Here is a 19099-nt window from a genome sequence, read left to right on the forward strand (position 1 = left end):
GGGTGTTTTGGGGCACCCAGCCCGGTGTGTTGGTGAGTGAAGCCCCGCGGCGTGGCCGGGAGCGAGGGGCCGGGCAGGCAGGTCTGTCCCCGGCAGCAAGCAGGGGGAGCTCCGAGCCTGCGCTGCCGCCGTGCCGGCCCCCGCTGCACGGCCGGGCCTGGCGGGGGGCGGGGGCGCGGTGCCCGGCAGAGCGGCAGCATGGCTGGGGGCCGGGTGAGTGCGGGCCTCCCCTGGTCCCCCGCGTCCTGACACTCGCCGAGTGGGGTGTCAAGCACCCCGGCCTGGCCCCGTGCAGGGAGCCGCTTCCAGGCACCCCCTCACCCGCCGGGAGACCCCCGAAGCTGGGGGCAGGAGTGTCCCGGAGCAGCTGGAGGGGCACCTGGGAGCGAGCCCGGCCCTCGCCTGTTCTCCCTCCCAGGGCAAAGCCCTGGCACACACGAAACCAGCTCGGTCGGGGGCTCAGCACCCTCCCTTCCCCGGGGGGATCTGGCAAACAGGGGTCTGCCTGTGCCCCACTGTGCCCTGGGGGTGCTGTGAAGTGCAGAAGAGCGTGTTGTGTTCAGGGGTGATGTGAGTCAGGCTTATTCCAGGAGGAAAACTCTTGCCCCATAGCACAGGAGGGGATTTTGTTTGTTCCTGTCTTAGCTGGTCCTCACTGCCTGTTGCTCCCTTCTTCCCACCAGCTCAGGGACCTGGGGGGATCACCGAGCTGGCTGCACGGGGCAAAGTGCTCTCGGGCGGGGGGCAGCCCTGCTCAGGGGGGCTGCAACCTGCATCCTGGGGGCTTGTGCTGTGTGTGTTCAAGCTCTGTCCCAGCAGAGGGATGGGATAGCAGGGTACAGGGGGACTCTTCTCAGGACAGAGCACGCCCAAATAAATCAATCATCTCATTTTCCATCTGTTAAATAGATTTTTATACCATTGACTTCTGCACAGACTCAGTCCAGAAACATTCTGTTTTGGCAGTCTTAGCGTTGATTTACTGGGGAGGACAGAGCCCAGAGACAAACCCCAGCTGCTTAGTGTCTCCCCATGGCCCAGAAGGCTCCAGGGCCTCTCTCCTTTTTTTGCTGTGGGGCTGGGACAGGGCGTGTGAAGCAGACACAAAGAGCAGGGACACGCCTGATGATGCCAAAACTTCCCCAACATGTGAGGCAGGCTTGCCCGGGCATGGCTGCTGCAGGACTGGGCATCCTGTGCATGGACATCTGGCACTTGTGGCTGCCAACATCCATCATGCCTACCCTGCCTGCCACATTGCCCACCCTTCCCTATCCCCCCCTCTGAGGGGAGAGTAAGTCCCTTGGACAGGGCACCAGGCAGGGTAGTGCCTGTGTTCCCCTTCTTCATCCTAGGCTGGTCTGTTTGGTACCAAGACCTTGACTGCCGCCCCTTTTTCCCCCGCCCTGTGCCCTTTCAGCCTGACCTGCTGCCCTGGGCCTGGGGAGGGCACCCCCATCCTGGCCCTGCTGGGAGCATGTGCTGGCTGCTGACCCGGTGCCACTGCCTGCTGGTGTGGGGCTCGACGCTGGAGGTGTCATGGCCCCGATGGGGCAGGGGAGAAGTTCTTCTGCATCTCCTCTGAGGTTCTTCAAACACACCACCCTCCTGGGAAGAAACTTGGGCAGGCAAAGGCCTCTCCAGCAGTGTCTGGGGATGGAACAGATGCTGTATGCCAGAGCAGGGATCCTGCAGGGGAACAGAGAGGGGTTTCAATGGATTTGCAGGGTGCAAGTGGGTCCCTTTCCTCCCCTTTCATGCTCCTCAGCATAAGAGATGCTGCATTAAGCACCTACTGTGCCTGGGAGGGACTGTGGTGTGATGCTGTGAGGATGCTCTCAGAAGCACACAGCTATGTGCTGATACTTGGGCAGAGCTGAGCAGGGTCACGTCACCACAGGACCTATCATCTGACATCCCTCTGAATAACATTACTTTGCTTCGTGGCTTTCTCTGCATGCTCTTCCCATCCGCTTGGGCCGGCCAGCAGTGGCAGGGTTGTCGCCTCTGCAAATAGCTTGCTAAAAGTAGGTGTCTTGGGATCGGCAGTGCTCCTTCTCCCGTGGCCCCTTTCCCTGCTGCTGCAAGTGGGTTGGGGATTCGTTCAGGTTGGGGACTCTTTCGGGTGGGCGCCCTGTGTGGGGTGACATTTCCTGTCTCCACCCCCATGGTGTAGAGAGGAAATCTGTGGCCACGCCAGAACCTCAGATCTCCTGCAAACCTCTCCCCCAGACCGAGTTTGCTTCATTCTGCTGATTAGATTAGCGGCCTCTCAGAGGACGGCTGGTAGTTTACTTTTACTTCATGGAAACTACATGCGTTTCGGAAGATATGTGCAGCACAGAGAGGGAAAGCATGAAGCATAAGAGCCGGAATTAGTATTCCCTCTGTCCCTGCTGTCAGGCAATGACAGGAGCAGAGATGACTCTGCCTTGTGTCTGCACTGCTGGGGGGGTGTGTGTGTGTGTGTGTGTACCGTGTCTGCCCCGAGGAGGTTCACTGTGAGCTGTTGTGCCTTCCAGGCGTAGGGTTTCACCCCGCTCCCTCCTGTGGTGGTGCTGGGGCCATGGCGATGCCACCCTGGGGAGCAGCCTCTGCACTGCGACCTCCCCACTGAGTGATGCTTGTGCCTTGGTAAGTCACATCTAGGGACTTGCAGCCCAGCAGGGCCTGCTGAGGTGATGGGACCTCACTGCCCTGCTCCTGCCACCTTGCTCTCCAAGCCTCTGGTTCTCCTGCTGATGGGCAATGGCATTTCCAGGGTGACTCAGGGGGAGTCCCTCTGAGAGGTGCAGGCTGATGCTGTGCCCTGCACTCTCCTACAACAGCCCCAGCTCCCTCCCAGCTGCGTGTGTGTGCAGGGAACACCAGTTCTCGCCATAACCTTGGCTAAGGTTAGCAGTGCCCGATGTGCAGTAGGGACAAGTGTACCTAGCTTCCAGCACGTGAGGGACCGTGTTTTTCCCCCCAGGGCACAGTCAATATGGGAGAGCCCAGGTTATCAGCATGCAGCGCTGGAGGGAGTGCATGTGGAGGTCGGGGTGACCTTGCCTGGCTCTTTCCAAGAAGAGCTGCACAAAATGGCTCTCTGGAGCTGAGAGGCATCCCCATGCGTGGCAGCCATGTCCTCAAGCCCAGCACTGCTGCGAGAGCGCAGCAATGCCTGGTGCAGCATCAGCCCCTCACCCCAGGAGCCCTGCCAGCATCCCTGCGAAAGCTGCCGGCAATTTATGTGGAGCCGACATAGGCTTGCATGAAAATGAAGCGTGCTGGAAATCTGAGGTCTGAACATAGCTGCCTCTGCAGCATGTGGAGGGACAGGCAAGATGCAGGCATCTTCCAGGGCATTGCAGGGCAGTTGTGTAAGCGCACACCTCCAGGGCAGTTGTCAGGGGGGACTGTGTGCAGCTCTGTGCACCTCACCTGAGCTTGGGGCTGGGTTTGGAGAGCAAATGGTGCTGGAGAGAGGAGTGAGGATGCATTCCTGATGGTATGACCCTCTGCACTGAGAGCCATCAGGATGGGATGGCGGGGCCAGCAAAAATGCAGTGGGTGCCACAGCAGGGAGAGCTGCCTCCTCCCCTCATGTGCACCCAGCGATCCCAGCCCCATACTCACCCTGTGACCCTCGCCTCTGCCGTTAAGTTTCTCCCTGAGGAAAACTGAGTATTGTCCTTTCAACCTCACAGGATTTGAGAAGAGAGCAGCTAGGAGTAGAAGGCTTGGAGAGGTGGGTCCTGGGGCAGCGGGCTGGCTGAGACTCATGGGAAAGCTCCGGTGCTGGAAAGGGTTAAAGAAAAGAGAGGGGGGGGAAAAAAAAAAGAGATCTCTTGGTCAGTGTCAGGCTGAGCCTGGCTTTGCTCTGTGGGGTACCAGGTACTGCCTGCCTGGTGTCTGCCATGGTGATTGGGACAGTTCCTATGGGAACTGGCTTCTCTCTGCCCATATGTTGTGGCCATGGTCCTGCCTCAAGCTGCCCCGAGCACAGCTGATGTGTGCAAGAGAGCGGTCCAGAGCTGCTCACTCAGACTTGGTGTTTTCTGCCTGATACCTCCTGGTAAGCGCTGAATGCTCCTTCTCTCAGGCTTTTAATCTCTGTGGTCCTCAGGGACTGGTCTCATAACCTACAGCCCTGCCCGGTGCTCGGCACGCTCCCCTTCAGAGTCCTGTCCCACCGCAGTGAAGCGGGTTCCTGAGGTCCGTCAGGTGTTGTGCGTACAAGTAGTGCTTTCCTTTACTGGTTTTGTGTGAGTTGCCTTGCCCCTTTGGTGCCCGCTGGGGAGACAGAAGCGGCTGTCTTCCCTCGCATCCCTGCTTGGCCCTGCATTCTCCATCCTACCTGGTTCTCACCCATGGAAATGCCTCCAGCCTTTTAATGGCTGCGGTACTCCTGTGGCCTTTTGATTTCCAAAGCAGTGATGACTCCGAGTCCCTGTCCCTGCTTCTGACACCCCTGGGACTGGCTGCAGTTCTCCAGCATTCCCACTATTGTTTGCTGGTCTTTTCTCTGTGCCTCGTAACAGGAAATAACATTGTTATTAAGGACAATGGTTCAAAATACTGTTGCTTGCACTTCCCTTGAATGACCCTGTGGAGCTGCTCTGAGCAGAGCTCTTCTGAGCTCTGGCCCTTATTTGGGGGGGTTATGAGTTTGTGGAGTGATTCATGTTGGTCTTTTTCTGTTAACGTGGCCTGGGAAGATTACGCAGTAGGGAAGGAGAGAGAGGAACCAGCTCGGTTTGTGCTTGGGATGAAACTGGCCGCCAAGCTTTTTGTGTACAGGTAAATCCTGTGCCCACCTGTCTTGTGTGGTATTAGTTGATCTAGATCATCTGCCAACTGCAGATGTTTATATATCTGACTATGGAAAAAAGGGTTGGAAGGGCCCCCATGTGACCTTGATGCATCATTTCTGTGCAAGCGAGGAGGCTAAGGAAAATAGAGAAAGTAAAACCAGTAACTGATAATTTGGTACTTGAGCAACTCTCATCTGTTTGCAAGCAGAAGAAACCACAGCAGTGGTGCTGTGTAGGATGGGAAGGAGTTCTCTGGATCTAAAAAGGTCAAGAAACATCCTCGTGCTTGAGTCATCTTCTGTCGCTTCCCCAGAGTTCCTGTCTTGTGTATCTTCACTGTGTGGCACTGGCTGCCGCTTGCCCTCTTCCCTCCAACCTCCTGCACCCCGGGAGCAAATCCAGCTGGGGGACTCATTGGGGTTGATTTTTAGCAATGGGGGAGCTTTACCCCGCAGGGGTGAGGACAGTGGGGAGCCACCCACTGGGTCCCTGTGCTGAGTCTCTTGCCAAGTCCTGCCGGCACCAGGCACCTGCACGCTGAGAGTTTGGGGACAGAGGTCCCCTGGCTGCTGCTGACCCCAGCGTGGGCTTTGGATACAACTCCTGTAGCAGGATCAAGCCCTCTGGAAGCCAGGGGAAGGATCTCGTCTACCCGGGAAAGCCAGGTTGTCAGTGACCCTGACCTCTGCATGGGGAACAGAAACCCATTTATCTTCCCCTTTTCTTTCTCTCCATCTCGTTATGCTCCCTTTGTGGTAAGGCAGTACTCTGTAGTCACTGACGTTGTTCCTCTCGGCTGCGTTGGGAAGTCCCACTGGCCTGTTTCCCAGCCAGCTGCACTGGTTGAGCACCTGGTTTGTCCAGGAGCTGCACTTTTGTGTGAGTAAACAGCACAGCTCACTCTTTGTATGTTGGCAGAAGCATCTCTACCATGCCATGCACATGCTCTCCCTATGTTTTTGTATACAACCAAATACTGTACCTTTGCACTCTTTATTAGTTCCTCAGAAACTGAAAAGGCAGCCCCAGCAGCTGCATTCTTGTGTTTGTTTGCACTTATCCATCCCTCTGTGTCTCCTGGCAGACTCCCCTGCCCTAAGCTGCCGTTCTGCCTTGGGTAAAGTTGTATCTGAGCCCCAGAGGAGGCATGATGCCAACTGAGCCTTTGGGATGGCTCTACCCTTTGGTTCACTTCCCTTTGTTCTTCTTCTGGTGGCTTGAGACTGTGTTTCTGGGACAGGGTCAAGGGCACGTGCTGCAGGAGAGCACGAGCGTGGCTTCTTTGCTGGCACGCTGGGAACAGGGAGTCAAAGGGCTCCTTATCTGTGGATGGAAAGTTTCTGGGCTGCTTATCAAGCACTGCCTAGAAGTTAGATTAAAGTCTTGGGACCAGCAGTTTGTATCGTGGCATGCAGCATGCTTCTCCATTCTCCTTATGCTCAGGTGGGTGAATGCCTCTGAGCAAGGTGGTACGTGGGTGGCCCAGCCCTGCGGGGACGTGGGTGCCCAGGGAGGGGGCCGGTGTCGCAGCCTGGAATAGAGCTCACCTGCCTTGCACCCATTCTGCTCCTTTGCTGCACCCACACTCCTCCAAGAGGCATGACCCCCGTGACTGTGGCACTGAGGGAATTTTTTACATGGGTATTTGTATTTCTAAACACATTTGCCAAACTAATTTTGGCTATTCTTGCTCCTTTCCAGAGATGAGAATGGAACTTGCTGTTGGTTGAATTCACTGCTAATGCAAACTGACAGCCGAAATGCTGAGGGTGCGTGGCTCGGCCAGGAAGGGAAACTGCTGAGCTGCTCTGCAGGGAGCTGGGGACCCAGCTCTGTGATTCTATGCTCTTGGCTCCTGCAGGGACTCGCAGCCTGACATGGGTGCCTCAACTCTGTGCCCCAGGGCTAACACCCTGTTGCTTGCCCTGTGATGGGTGGTCACCTTTCCGAAGCCCCCTGCTGCTGTGTGCCCAGGTTTTGCTGGCTGCCCGCCACTGGGGAGTGGGCCACGGCTGGTTTTTGGGAGCAGCTGCAACTAATGGCTGCACCCCATTCTGTACAGCAAATTCTGATGGCAAAACTGTTCCTGTTACCCAGCAAAGCCAGGGACATTTTGTGCTCCCTCTGAATGGGTGGTGTGCGCAGGGGTGGCCAGCCATGTGTGAAGCAGGAGTAACTGGACCTGTGCTGCCAGCATGGAGGGACACCAGCTGGGTCCCTGCTGGTGGTGATGAATTTCTGAGTGGCTGCAAAGAACAAGAGTAGCCCTGGCAAGGGTCTTCTGCTGGGACGTTGGCTCATTGCTTAAAAGTTCATTGGCAATGTGGGGTACCCACCTCTGCCTTTGTCTTTGGGGATGGACCTACCATCAAAGCCCCACATGGAAGAAGGCTCTTACCTCTTGAGGGCTCCGTGGGTCAGCAAGATTCCCTTCCCATTCCTCATCTCCAGTTTCAGGGGTTTACCCTCCTGTGTGCCCTGGTCCTGCCTGCAGCTCCTGTCCTTGGACTGGGCCTTCTGGAGGGGAGGCAGGCGGGAGCTCCTGGGGCCCCCACTCCTCCAGCAGTGCAGCAAGTGCTGGTACGCCACCCGGAAATCCCTGTTGAACGTCCCGTATAGGATGGGGTTCAGGGCTGAGTTTGCGTAGCCCAGCCAGAGAACAATGGACATGGGTGTGCCTTTCACCCTGCTGTCCCCCCACATCCCCCGGTATGTGAACACTGTGAAATAGGGGAACCAGCACACAATGAATGCTCCCAACACCACCGCAAGTGTCACAGTGGCTTTGTGCTCTTTCACCATGGGTGGCATGGGGGAGTTGTTGCTGCAGCACCATGTGTGGTTTATCCTCTTGGCTTGCTCCCTTGCTATCTTGAATATCTGGTAGTAGGTGATGCACATGATGACCAAAGGGATGTAGAAAGTGAGCAAGGCATCCACTAGCCCATACACAGGGTTCACCTCCAGTATGCACTCATTGCTGCAGTTGGTGACTGTGTTTTGGACTGCTGTCCCATTGGTGTTCCAGCCCAGGTGGATGGGTAGAAAGGAGACCATCAGTGAAACAGTCCAAATAACAACCAAACCCACAGCCACCCGTGAGGGAGTGACCAGCTGGCTGTACCGGAGTGGGGTGGTGACAGCAAAGTAGCGGTCCAGACTAATCATGAAGAGGTTGAGGATGGAAGCTGTGCACAGCATGACATCCAGGCTGGTGTAGATGTTGCACAAAATACTGCCGAAGGGCCACTCTTTGGTGAGTTCATAGAAGGCAGAGAGTGGCAGCACAAGGAGGCCCAGCAGCAGGTCGGTGATGGCCAAGGAGACGATGATGCAGTTTGTCAAGCTGCGGAGCCGGCGGTCAAGGGTGACGGCCAGGCAGACGATGATGTTACCGCAGAGAGTGATCACGATGAGGATGATGAGGCAGGACCCGACCAGCAGCTGCATGGTGAAGTCCATCTGTTTTTGAGAGCTTGTATGGTTGGTGCACAGATCCATAGCGCAGTTGCATGGATGGAGCAGTCCTGATCTCACTGGCCCCAAAGCTACTTGGAGTGAGTCTCTACGAAGCAGCCCTACAGCCCTTTGCAAAGCGAGCTTGGGCCTACAGTGACCCTGGAGAACATTGTAGAGTCACTTCACATGTTCAGCCTTGTATGCTAGGAATGACATGCTCTAGGGAAAAATGTGGCCTTGCGACTCGCTTGTGCCCACTGGCCCCATCCGGGCTCTCAGTGCTGGAGCCGATCCCCCATGACAGCTGTTGGTGGGTCTTAACTGCTCCCTTTTCCTCTCCTGCCTTCTCCTTTGCTCTGAGTGACTATGGGGTCAGGTCTCGTGGGGTCCCATGCACTCTGCGTGTTTGGTTGGTGGCAGTAGGTACAGAGCTTTGCTACCTCTTGATGACAACCTGCAAAGAAAGCACTGACTTAGCGCTGCAGTGGGCAAAGGTCCTTTGAGCTGCCCTTCAAACCCCTCCAGAAACGGGGCATCTGCGCTTCCCTGGATGCTCCAGCCCACTTAAACCTGAATTGGAAAGCCCCTTGGCAGCCAGGCACACATGTCCCTGCCAACTGGCCTCCCTCAACCCCAGGGGTGCCCATGCAACATTGGGTTCTTGAGAGAGGGCAGGGATTTTAGAGGCACTGGCTTATGATAAAAATGAGGACTGGGGAGGATATTACAAAAGAGTTTTCTTGAGAAAGCATTGTGCTTTTTCTTATACAGTCTAGCAAAATTAGCCACCACTACGTAACTTCTGAAGCCTAGCTGTGGCTGTAAACTTTGCCTTTGTATCTGCACTTTGCAGCAGCCCATGCCTCGTGTTGGTCCCTGCTGTCAGTAACCATGCTGGCTCCTGTAGCCCAGAGGGGAAATCCTCACTTTGCTCAGGGCCCTGGAAGGAAAGAGGAACCTATTTGTTACTGGTGCAATGTCCTAGGGAGGAGATGGCTGGCAAGGGCTCTGACAGCTTCGTCAGTCCTGTTCCCAGCAGCTGAGGGGCAGCACAGAGGCTTGTTTTTCAGGGAGAGTTTGGATGGAGCTGCTCCTGCTGTGGGGCAGGCATACAGAGTGGAGAGCATCCCTTGTAGGCTTATTTTTTGTTACCTTTTTCTGTCTGGGTGTACATAACAAAACCCCATAGTTTGTAAGGGCAGAAACAACACAGCAAACCCCTCTAACCTCCAAAAGAGCTTTCAGCTGCTGATTACGTTGGCCTCCAGGACCACGCTGCAACTTTGGTTCCTGTGTGATTGTAAGCAACACTCATGTCAGGAAGGCGCCTAAAGGAAAACAGAGGCACTGCAGGGACAAGAGAGGGGGCTGGGAGCAGGCTGAGGAGCCCAACTGCCTGTGCCGCAGCTGTGGTGTCCCCCCTGTGTGCTTCCCAAGTGAGCTGATGGGTCTCCCCATTCTCCCGGATGTGGTGGGGGGGGAGAGCTGTGCCCATCCCCACGGGTGGTGCAGGACCCAGCTCTCCAGGCTCTCTGCAGCCCATGGAACAGCAGTGAAGCCCTCTCTGGTGGTGCACAGGCTTGTGCAGGCAGGTGGAGCTGATTCTCCGCAGGGTGCAACAGGTGCAGAGATGGAGCAAACAGAAGAAACTCCAGGAAAGGAAAAGGTTCAGACTTGGCAGAGGACAGAGGTGAGATTTTTAAGGTTAAACTCACCTTGCAAGAACAAGATAATGATGTGGAGCAGGCTGAAATACTCTTCAGTTGATTTATGTCTTTGATTCAAGGTTAAAGGTGTGGGGGCCAAGGGAGGGACCATACCAGGGAGACTGCATGAGTACGTAACCATTGATTGCCAGGAGCTGTATGGTGGAGAGATGGGGACTGGACTGGTGAGATTAGAGATGATCCTTGCAGCCCTGCTGCTTCTAAAAGAATTGAATGACAGGTGATGAACTGGCCCATGGGAAGCCTTCTGCTGAGCAGAGCAAACTCATTGCCAGACAGGGGGTCCTCTGAATTTGGGTGCTGGGATTAAGGCTGTCGGGAGCGGGATGCGATGCTTTCAGCCACAGTGGCAGCACGAGGAGCGGTTCCTCACCTCCTGCTGCAGCGCAGGCTCTTGCCATGGAAAGCTCTTTGTTCGCGCACAAAAGGAGCGTGGAACAAGCTGAGCGCTGCCTGCCCGCTGACGGCAATGAGGAGAACAGGTTGTTCTCAGAGAAGGGTATTTCCAAGTGAAAGGGATGTTTTTTCATTGCTCCCAACATGTGGAAATGGCAGGATAAATTATAGGGGGAGTAGCACACTTAGAAAATGCTGTGGGTGGATTGCAGCTTCCTACGTGGCTGCTTCACCACACATCAACAACCTGCTCCTGCCATCAGCTCTCGCAGCTCACGTGGGCACTGCCAGTGCTCAGTTTGGGCTCCACTGGTGGGTCCCAGCTCGGGGCACATTGATGTGCTCGGCACCTGCCACGGTGCAGGCAACACCACGGGGCAGTCCCCGGTGCAGCCCTGTGCTGCAGCCCTGGCCAGAAGTAGTTTTGTTTCTTAGTGCTTTTTCTAATTAGCTCAGGGCAAGAAATGAGCACTTTCTTTTACTTTTTTCCCCTTGGGCAGGGAGTAGAAAGTATTTCCGAATGAAATATGGAGCTACTGGGCTGAGCTGTGGAATGAAGGAGCAGGGGGTCCCCAAACAAAGGGGACAGAGGTGTCCCCATCCCTGCATAGGAGCCAGGTAGAGCTGGGTTCTTGGTGGCTGCCAAAGCCTGGGCATGGGCACCCTCCCTGCACACTTGGGCTGCATGGCTCTGCTGCCGGCAAATCCTTGGGACTTTGTTCCTTCACAGGACAGGGCAGGACTTGCTGCCTGCCAGCTCAAACATGGGATGTTGCAACCCTAATGGTGGCAGGGGGGTGGGACTTTCCTGTATCCCTCGGCCAAATTATGTCATGGAAACATTCCCCCCAAGTGATTGCATCCTCCAACATGGCTTTGCAGGAAAAGCAGGCTGGAGGGTTGGTGTAGAGGGGGGGCTGTGGGGTCAGCCTGCCGCTGTCAGAGCACAGTCCCCAGGGCAATGTACCCAGCTCAGTGCTCTCTCCTGGAGCATCATCCCTCTGGTACTCCACATCTGTCCCTACTTTTCTGCTCAGGTCGCTCACAGCCACCTTTAACATCAGGTCTGCGTCCTCTGCTCCTGTGGCATTTTGGCAGAGCGAGTTCATTAACTCCTCGATGTATGAGTGGAGCAGCTGTTTCCCATGGCAGCCTTTCTAGCAACAGCCTGAATAAATGATACCCTTCCAGCCCTGTCTCACCAGGCAGCTTTTATGTTTACCTGATTATCCTCATTATCACAGCCTGGACTTATTCCTGGTTCAAAATCACCCTTCCAACAGTGAGGGACCAGAGTAGGACATTGCTTCTGGGTCATCCTTCTAGTGCCTTTTCCAGTGGCGCTGGTGCTCTGACAGACACTCTCTCTGCTGTGAAGACTTGTCAGGTTGCATTTGTTTTGTTGCAATCATCCTGGGGTTCCCTAAAAGCCGAATATTTCTCCTATGGTGTTTTTAGCTGCTTAGAGTAGCAATTTTTGCTGTTAGTCCCTAAGCATATGAACTTGTGCCAGCCTGTTGTTTCTGTCAATCTTTGGATCCTCTGGTTCATCTCCTGTAGTACTTAGTCCTTTGTCCAGTTCAAAACTTCCCTCAAGTTTCTCACCAGTACCTTTTCTTAGAGAAGCTCCTGTTTTCTAAGCCAAGATCACTAATGAAAACCATTAAATAATATTTATCTCTAAGCTGATCTTTAAGGAACTCTATTAATAGCCTTCTCCGGAGCATTAATGATCCTTCCATTGTAATGTACTATTGTCTCCCCATTGGCCTCCTTACAATTCTCTTAGTAATTCCTGCCTTCTCCTGCCTGAATAGATATTTTCTGCTCTGTTGCTGCCCATGTTACATTTGATACACCATGTTCCCATTTAAAATGGCAATTATGTCTTCTGGGGAAGGGGCTCTGATTTGTCCGTGGGAGATTTCTGTTGCATTTTACCCTTTTATTCCTTCTCCCTATCTTTCAGCATCGTTTACTCCAGCACTTTTGCATCAAGACTAATGGGATGCAGCACCCGCTCTGGCAGCGTAGGTAATACGTTTGCTGCTCTCCATTCATGTGCTTCTACTTCTGGCATAATAGGTTTGTTTGCAATCTGTTAAAAGCCTAGGTAAGTCGGCACCACGAGCTGAAAGGAGCACTCAGCGAGCGCCTGAATGTGGCTGCCTGTCTTTGGGAAGCGTTTCCCACTACCTGAAAGGGCAACAACAGTGATGGTTGGGGGCTCAGGAGAAGCTCTTCATGAAGCATTTCAGCTCTGTCCTGGGGACAGGATGGCTCTGCTGTCAGGCAGACCTGCAATGTCACTCTGCCTCCTGCGTTAGCTTCTTTATGAGCAAAGTGCTGGCAGAAGTCACTTAGGAGCAAAGCAAATTCCCTCACAGCAGAGCGTCATGGCTTTTTCTAAAATTATGTTCAAGTGCTTCCAGAGATTAAACATCTGGGCACAATGTAAGAGATACTTCAGCTGTGCGATGGGTGGGAGGGTGGGGATTTCTTCTGATTTGAAAGAGGATATTTGAGATTTGATGGTGGGGAGTGGGCAGGGCTGGGGCCCCTCCCATGGACAGCAGGGTAAGCCAGCTTCTGTGCCACACTCACATTTATTCCCTCTCACATTGCCTTCAGGCCCCAATTCTGGCAAATTTGGCCCTGTCCCGTTGTGAGGCAGGCTCACGGCTCTGGCGGAGGATGATTGAAACAGCCCTTTGCTGGGGTGGTTTCTGGTTTATGAGCAGCCTTTCGGGAAGGACTGTGCTCCTCCCTGTGCCACCCACATGGTGCTGTACCCCATAGCATCCCCCAGCATGCCTCCTCCCCTGCACTCAGTGAACCCCATTGCTGGAGCTCCTGCTCCCTTGCCTCCATCTCTTCCTAGCAATCGCTCGTCTCCCCTCTGCTCCCCAGGGCAGGGCTGCAGGGTGTGCTGCTCGTGGGCGCTCACCTATCCAAGGTGCCCCATGCTCCTTTTTGGATGGGTAGACACAGCTCACACCATAGTCTTACAGGTGCACGCAGTTGAAGTCTCATTTTTGCAGAGCCCCTTTGCAGCCTCTCTGCTCCCCTGGGGCTGTGGGGGACACACGGGGGTCCTGCCTGGCTGTATCCCCTGACACTTTTGTCCCAGCTCCTTTGTCTCCTCTGCAGCCTGGTGCTCTCTCTGCCCCATCCCAGCCTGGACCCTGACTGATACACAGGGGCAATTACTGTCTCCAGTGTGAGCAGAGGGGCTGGGGGAGGCAGGACGCAATCCCCCTCCCCGTCACAGCCCCTAGCCCTCCATTGCGCTCCCTGGGAGGAAAAGAGCTTGGTGGGTAAGAGAGAGTTTAGGACCCCTGAAAGCAGAAAACCCAGAGAGGTATGTGGAAACCAGCAGAGCAGTCAGCATTTTGAAAGTTTGTTCTGCAGATGGTGTCCGGGAAAGGTGAAACTGAAAACAGAGGTGCCAGATGTACAGGTGTGCTTGGAGCTGCATGAGTCCCAGCAGCACAGTCCCAGCCTTCCACTGAAGCCTATTCTGGCTAGGGGACAGTGGGCACTGCATCCCTCTGGGGACAACCCTGCCATCCTGTGCCAGTACTGCAGCCCGGCTTGGAGGTACCCAGCCCCACAGAGCCAGCTGTGCCCCTGGATGGGGCATCCCCTGCTCCAGCAGACGCCTGCCAAGGGCTATGGTATGGAGGGGCTGGGGTGATCAGAGAAAGGGCTCAGGCAGCTTGGTGCAAGAAGTTGGCTTAGTAGCAAACCTCGTGGGGAGGCTGCTTGGGCAGAGATGCTTCACTCCTGCAGATGCTTAGGTAGGGCAGGGCTTTGCCTCTGCGCCCTGGGCACAATCCACGCACGCCTTCCCTCTAACACTGATGTTTTTGGCTCCAGTGGTCCCCATCACTAAGAGCCAGCAAAAGTCCCCAAACTGCCCTCCGCTCCAGGTGTGGCAGGACAGTGATGGCACGAGAGTCTGAAAAGCAACACCCTCTTGCTCTGACCCGGGTGGCCCATTGTGGGCTGCTCAGCATGCCCCAACCTCAGCGAGAACCCACTAACCTCTCTGAGATCTCATCTAGAAAGTGATTTACCAGTGTAACAACCAAGAGACAAGTAAGGCAAAAGCTTTACCTGGGAAAGGTGCTGCTTTCCTGCTGCCCCTGAGCAGGTGGAAGCCCTCTGTGGCTGTGCTGCCTCCAACTTTCCCCCGACGTGCGTGGCTCAGTTTGTGAAGGCAGAAGCGTGTGCTGCGAGCTGTGGCTGCTTCTTCTCCTCCCTCCCTCCCTCCTTGCGTACCAACATCCAGGCAGCACGGTGACTGCAACATGAGTCAGACCACAAGTGGGTGGGATCAGAGCTGTGAACTCAGACACAGAGGTTATCATCCGGCAAATTTGAAAAGCTGAAAGTTAGCTGTACTCCGGGCGCACGGTTTGTTGGGCTCTGCTGAGCCGTGCCAGGCACAGAGAGGGATGTGGGGTGCCTTCTGCCTCCCACTGCTGCTTCCTTGTGTGCTACCATCACCTTCCTGGGTAACGTTAAGGTTTCATGGCCCTTGCTGCTTGCTTGCTGTGTGCAAAATCTCCCTCCTGAGCGGCTCTCTGCTGCAGGCGTGCACTTGCCTGATGCTGTCACTTGCTCCTAGTGCAAACCTGGCTTTGCCATCAGTGTGAGCCCCCCCGAGAGCAAGCACAGCTGAGCCAGGAGCTGGTCTGAGATGGCTCAGAGGCTGCAGGGAGGATCGAGGCTCTTAGGTTGTACCGGGGAGAGGTAAAGAAAAAAGGGTGGTGGTGGTGTAGCTGCAAAGCAGGAGGAGGAAATCAGAGCCCAGCCAATGCTGGGGTGCAAATTTGCTCCTTGTGCAACTCAAAGTGGCAGGAGGATCCTGCGCCAATGTGCTGCGGTTCGAGGTACGCCATGGTAGGGAGAGGTTCCATGTGCTCCGGGGTCAGTGGCAGGGATGCTTCTAGCTGGACATCTTTCCTGCAAGGCAGCACTCACCTCTGCTGAAAATTGCCTCCTGCACATGGGATGGCAGGGAGGAACCGCACCAAATGACAAACAGGCAGTGACAGCTTTTCATGTGTCTCAAATCTTTCATCTGTGGGTTTCAAAGTCCTGCATGAATATCAACTGCTGGGCCAGCTGTGCAAGGACCTGTTTGTTTCTCCTTTTAGCTCTCCTTCTTGAGCTGAGCAGGTCTTGGGCTGTCAGCAGAACTCCAGCGAAGCTTGGCCACCCCCCTGGCTCCTCACAGCCTGGGGAGAGTAGCGCCGGCAGCGATGCACTGCGAGTGAGGTGCTTCAGTCCCCACCAGCCACTTCGGAGTCCCTCGAGCAAATGGCCAGGGACTGACTTATTACAGTCTGGAAGTGGCCCTGGGCTCTCCAAGCTGGAAGGAGACAGATCTGCTGCTCCCCCAGTTGGGCTGAGCTTCCCCAACGCCCTGAACTGGGAACAGAGAGCATGTCCCAGCCTCCATCTCTGCCAAACGGGGATACTGGCAGCACTAGCACACAGACCAAAATGCCTTTGATGTGTTTATCTTTGCAGACCAAAGCACAGATCTATCTTTAATAAGCTTATGACCTGCTGGAGACGGAGTTTTCCCCCTGATCTGCAGCCCTGTGATGTGTCTCCATAGCAGTGCTCTGGACTGGCTGCCGTCCTGTTTCTCAAGTGGCTGGCATGTGTGGCCACAGAGGGATCCCTCTTGCAAAACAAGATCCAAATCTGCTCAGGAATGTCTGCATCAGCTAAAGTCACTGGGGTGTTGATTTATTCCAGGGCCTTTCACTTGGCTCTGCTTTAGGAGGGATCATTCATCTGGAAGTCTCAGGATGGGAAGCACCATGTAGGGATGAAGGGCTCTGGTTATCGGGGTGGGATCCCCTCCCCAGCCCCCTTGCCCTAGTCCCAGTAAAAGGTCTCTGCTGCCTGGGAGCAGGGGAGCCTCACAGGGCAGGCTCTGAGCTCAGTGTGCTCCATCTACTCAACGCCTCTGGGGAGCTTTGAGGGTTCAAACTCTCACCCAGCTCCATCAGCCCCCTGAGCCAGCCAGCCAGCAGAGAGGAACAGTTGCACCATCTCCCCCATGCTGCCTTCCCCACCCCTGGGACCAGCACCCCAACCCACCCCACTCTGCAGCCAGAGACCAGGCTGTGGCAGGAGCTGGGGCTGGGCTGCCGTGCCTGTCCCTGTGCCGGATCCCTCAGTCCCAGCTCTGCAGAAGGACGTTGCGGGTAGGGTGTTGGGGGTGCGGTGGCAGAGTGGCCTCGGGCTTGCAGAGGCATCTGGGTCATGGGGAAAACTACCACTTCTGCAAACCCCCGAGCACAGGGGATCCTTGAGATCCAACCTGGTGCAATGGCTGGGTGACTGTGGAGCTTCTGAGGGGCCATATGCGTGGGTATGCTAGATCTGAGTTAATTAGAGAAGATAGCACTGGAGATGTGAGAAGTACAGCCTGCATGATCATGCAGCGAGGTGCAGGGAAGCAGCTGGACCTAGAGCTGAAAGGAGCCGTGCAGGGGCATTCCTGCTGGCACGGGCTGCTGTGCACTGCACATCTGCAGAAGCAGCCTGGGAAGTGGCAGATGTAATACCTGCGGAGGCTGTGGCTGGAAAACATCAGTGGTGGCAAGCTCCGAAAAGCAAGGAGCCACTTAAGACCCATCAGACAAGATGGCCAACCCACTGCGTGTGCCCGGGCAGCGCTGCCACCTCAGCCAGACTTGCTGGGCTGCATGGAGCAGGCAGCAGAGACACTCATAAATTGGGACATTCCCCAAGTGGGCTGTGCTGAGCCATGGAGCAAGTCAGGAAATGGCAAGGAGAGGTCTTCTGACCTCTGTGTGTGTGTAAACCAGCAGCTATTAAAGGCTAAGCAATGCTGGGAGCTGGGAAAGTGCAAGAGAAGTCAGGGAAAGTCTGGGACTCCAGGAATAGGGATGCGAGATTTGGCAAACACGGGAGCTCTTGAAAAGCCTCAGATGGTGAAGTAATGCCTGAAGGCTGCAGCCAACCTAAGAGATCACATATGGCAGCTCAGCTCTGAGAAGGGCTCGGAGGTGCAGCTCTGCATTGCTCTCCTCAGCCTGGGCTGGGTTTGGAAAAGTCAAAGGAGGAGGGGGAAGATGAGTAGAAAATACCTAGAAAACAAAGGATCTGGTTGCAGGGCAGCTCCTCAGGCACTGCGGGCTGGGAGGAGCTGGCGGGGTGTCCTGTTGGGTTTCAGAGACGTTTATATGAGCTCTGGCAGAAGATCCTGGGTTGGGGAAATGGGACTTGTGCTGAGTTGTTTCCTCTGGAAAAATCAAAACTAAAAAAGCCATGGAAAGGTCCTGACCCCATCACAGACTGCTGCTCTTCCTGGCTAAATAGGGGAGGCCATTAGCTTACTCGAATCATCAGAACACTTTGATTTCCAGTGGATTATATACATGGTGAAAATAAAAGACAGAGACCTCCCAGATATGTTAATACGCTTTTTTTTCTTTTTCAAACAAATACTTTCAAGTAACATTCTATGCTGGACAAAATGGTAAATTATGACAGAAATCGCTGATATTCCCTGCTGGGGGCTGTGTAAACCAGACTGTACTTGTGGGAAATAAATAATCCAAGAAAAGGACATGTAAAGCAGTCACAGTGAGTCTGAAACAGGAGCCCGGCAGCTGTGCAAGGAACCGCTCCTGCCTGCAGACCAGTCAGCTCCCCATGGCGGTGGGAGACCCTCACTGGGCTGTGGCTGAGCTCCAGAGCAACGTATATACTTTTGCATATATACTTTTGGCATGCCATAAATCCTGGCTATTCCAGGAGTATCTCTGTCCAAAGGTACCTTTCCTGTACTGGGACACATGTACTGGAGAAGAAGAGTGCTTGGTCCTTTCCCACCCCCTTGGTTGCTGCAACGCTGATCCCCAGGAGGCTTAGCAGGATCCCATCTGCTGTGATATAGTGCCAGACTATAGATACAGTATGTAATGTATTTCTTAAGCTTCTCTTACTGAAGAGAGAGGACGTTAGAGGTTTATTTCCAGGTTGCTGGTCTATTTGTGTTATACAAAGCTCTCCAAGCTCTAACGAGGACTGGAGGGTGCTGGCTGGCTTCACACTAGTATGAAGCATCCTTCAGGCAGTTGAAGTCTCACATGTATTTCCAGTGTGTCCAAAGGCCAAGGAGGGTCCTTAGTTCACCTGAACGCAACTGTTCATAAATTAAACTGTGCTAAAGAGGGAGCAGTTTGTGTGACTCCAGTACAGGGTTTTTCATCTCTCTCACCCACTGTAGAGAGAAGAAGGAAAGGCTGTGGTCCATGTGAGGAGGTGACAGTCATTTTCCCTGAGACCACAAAGCTGGGAGGGGAGTGGGAGTGTTGGCACAGCATGCACCCACCTGTCAGTGTGCACAAGGAAGGGAGCAACCAACTGTGGCTCCGATGAGTGGGTCCTTTATGGGCTTTAGCACTAATCCTGCCAAATGCAATTGTGCACATCCTTGTTTTCAGGATAAATATTTAATCCTCCTCTGAACACTGCTGAGATCATGGCTTGGATGATGTCTTGTGGCAACAGGTTAATCTGGGGCTATGCAAAGCTGTTGCCCTCTCTGGGTGTGGAGGAGGCTGAGCTGCGGGTTGCTCTTTGTCCAGGAGCAGAGTGTGAGGATGGGATGTTCCAAGCTGGCAGCTCTGCTCAGACCCCTCCCAGCATTTTTGGGCCCCCTGT

The 19099-nt window shown here is 54.7% G+C and overlaps 2 protein-coding genes across 2 annotated transcripts in view; one reads left to right on the forward strand and one right to left on the reverse strand.

Moving 5' to 3' along the window:
• Window positions 1-19099, forward strand: part of LOC142603824 (serine protease inhibitor Kazal-type 5-like) — a 114546-nt gene that overhangs the window by 6841 nt on the left and 88606 nt on the right. The gene's annotated exons all lie outside the window — the stretch shown is intronic.
• On the reverse strand, window positions 902-14627 carry HRH2 (histamine receptor H2). Its single transcript, XM_010309073.2, has 4 exons — window positions 14498-14627; window positions 7195-8709; window positions 3619-3780; window positions 902-1689 (listed from the first exon to the last, which is right to left on the reverse strand). The coding sequence occupies exons 2-3, from the start codon at window positions 8295-8297 to the stop codon at window positions 3762-3764; spliced, it is 1122 nt and encodes a 373-aa protein (XP_010307375.2). The 5' UTR covers window positions 8298-8709; window positions 14498-14627; the 3' UTR covers window positions 902-1689; window positions 3619-3761.

This window comes from Balearica regulorum, chromosome 14 (genome assembly GCF_011004875.1).
Source record: "Balearica regulorum gibbericeps isolate bBalReg1 chromosome 14, bBalReg1.pri, whole genome shotgun sequence".
In the NCBI taxonomy this organism is placed as follows: domain Eukaryota; kingdom Metazoa; phylum Chordata; class Aves; order Gruiformes; family Gruidae; genus Balearica; species Balearica regulorum.

What these genes read in the sequence shown, in the direction of transcription:
- HRH2 (XM_010309073.2), bottom strand. Translation starts at nt 8,297, where the DNA reads ATGGATCTGTGCACCAACCATACAAGCTCTCAAAAACAGATGGACTTC.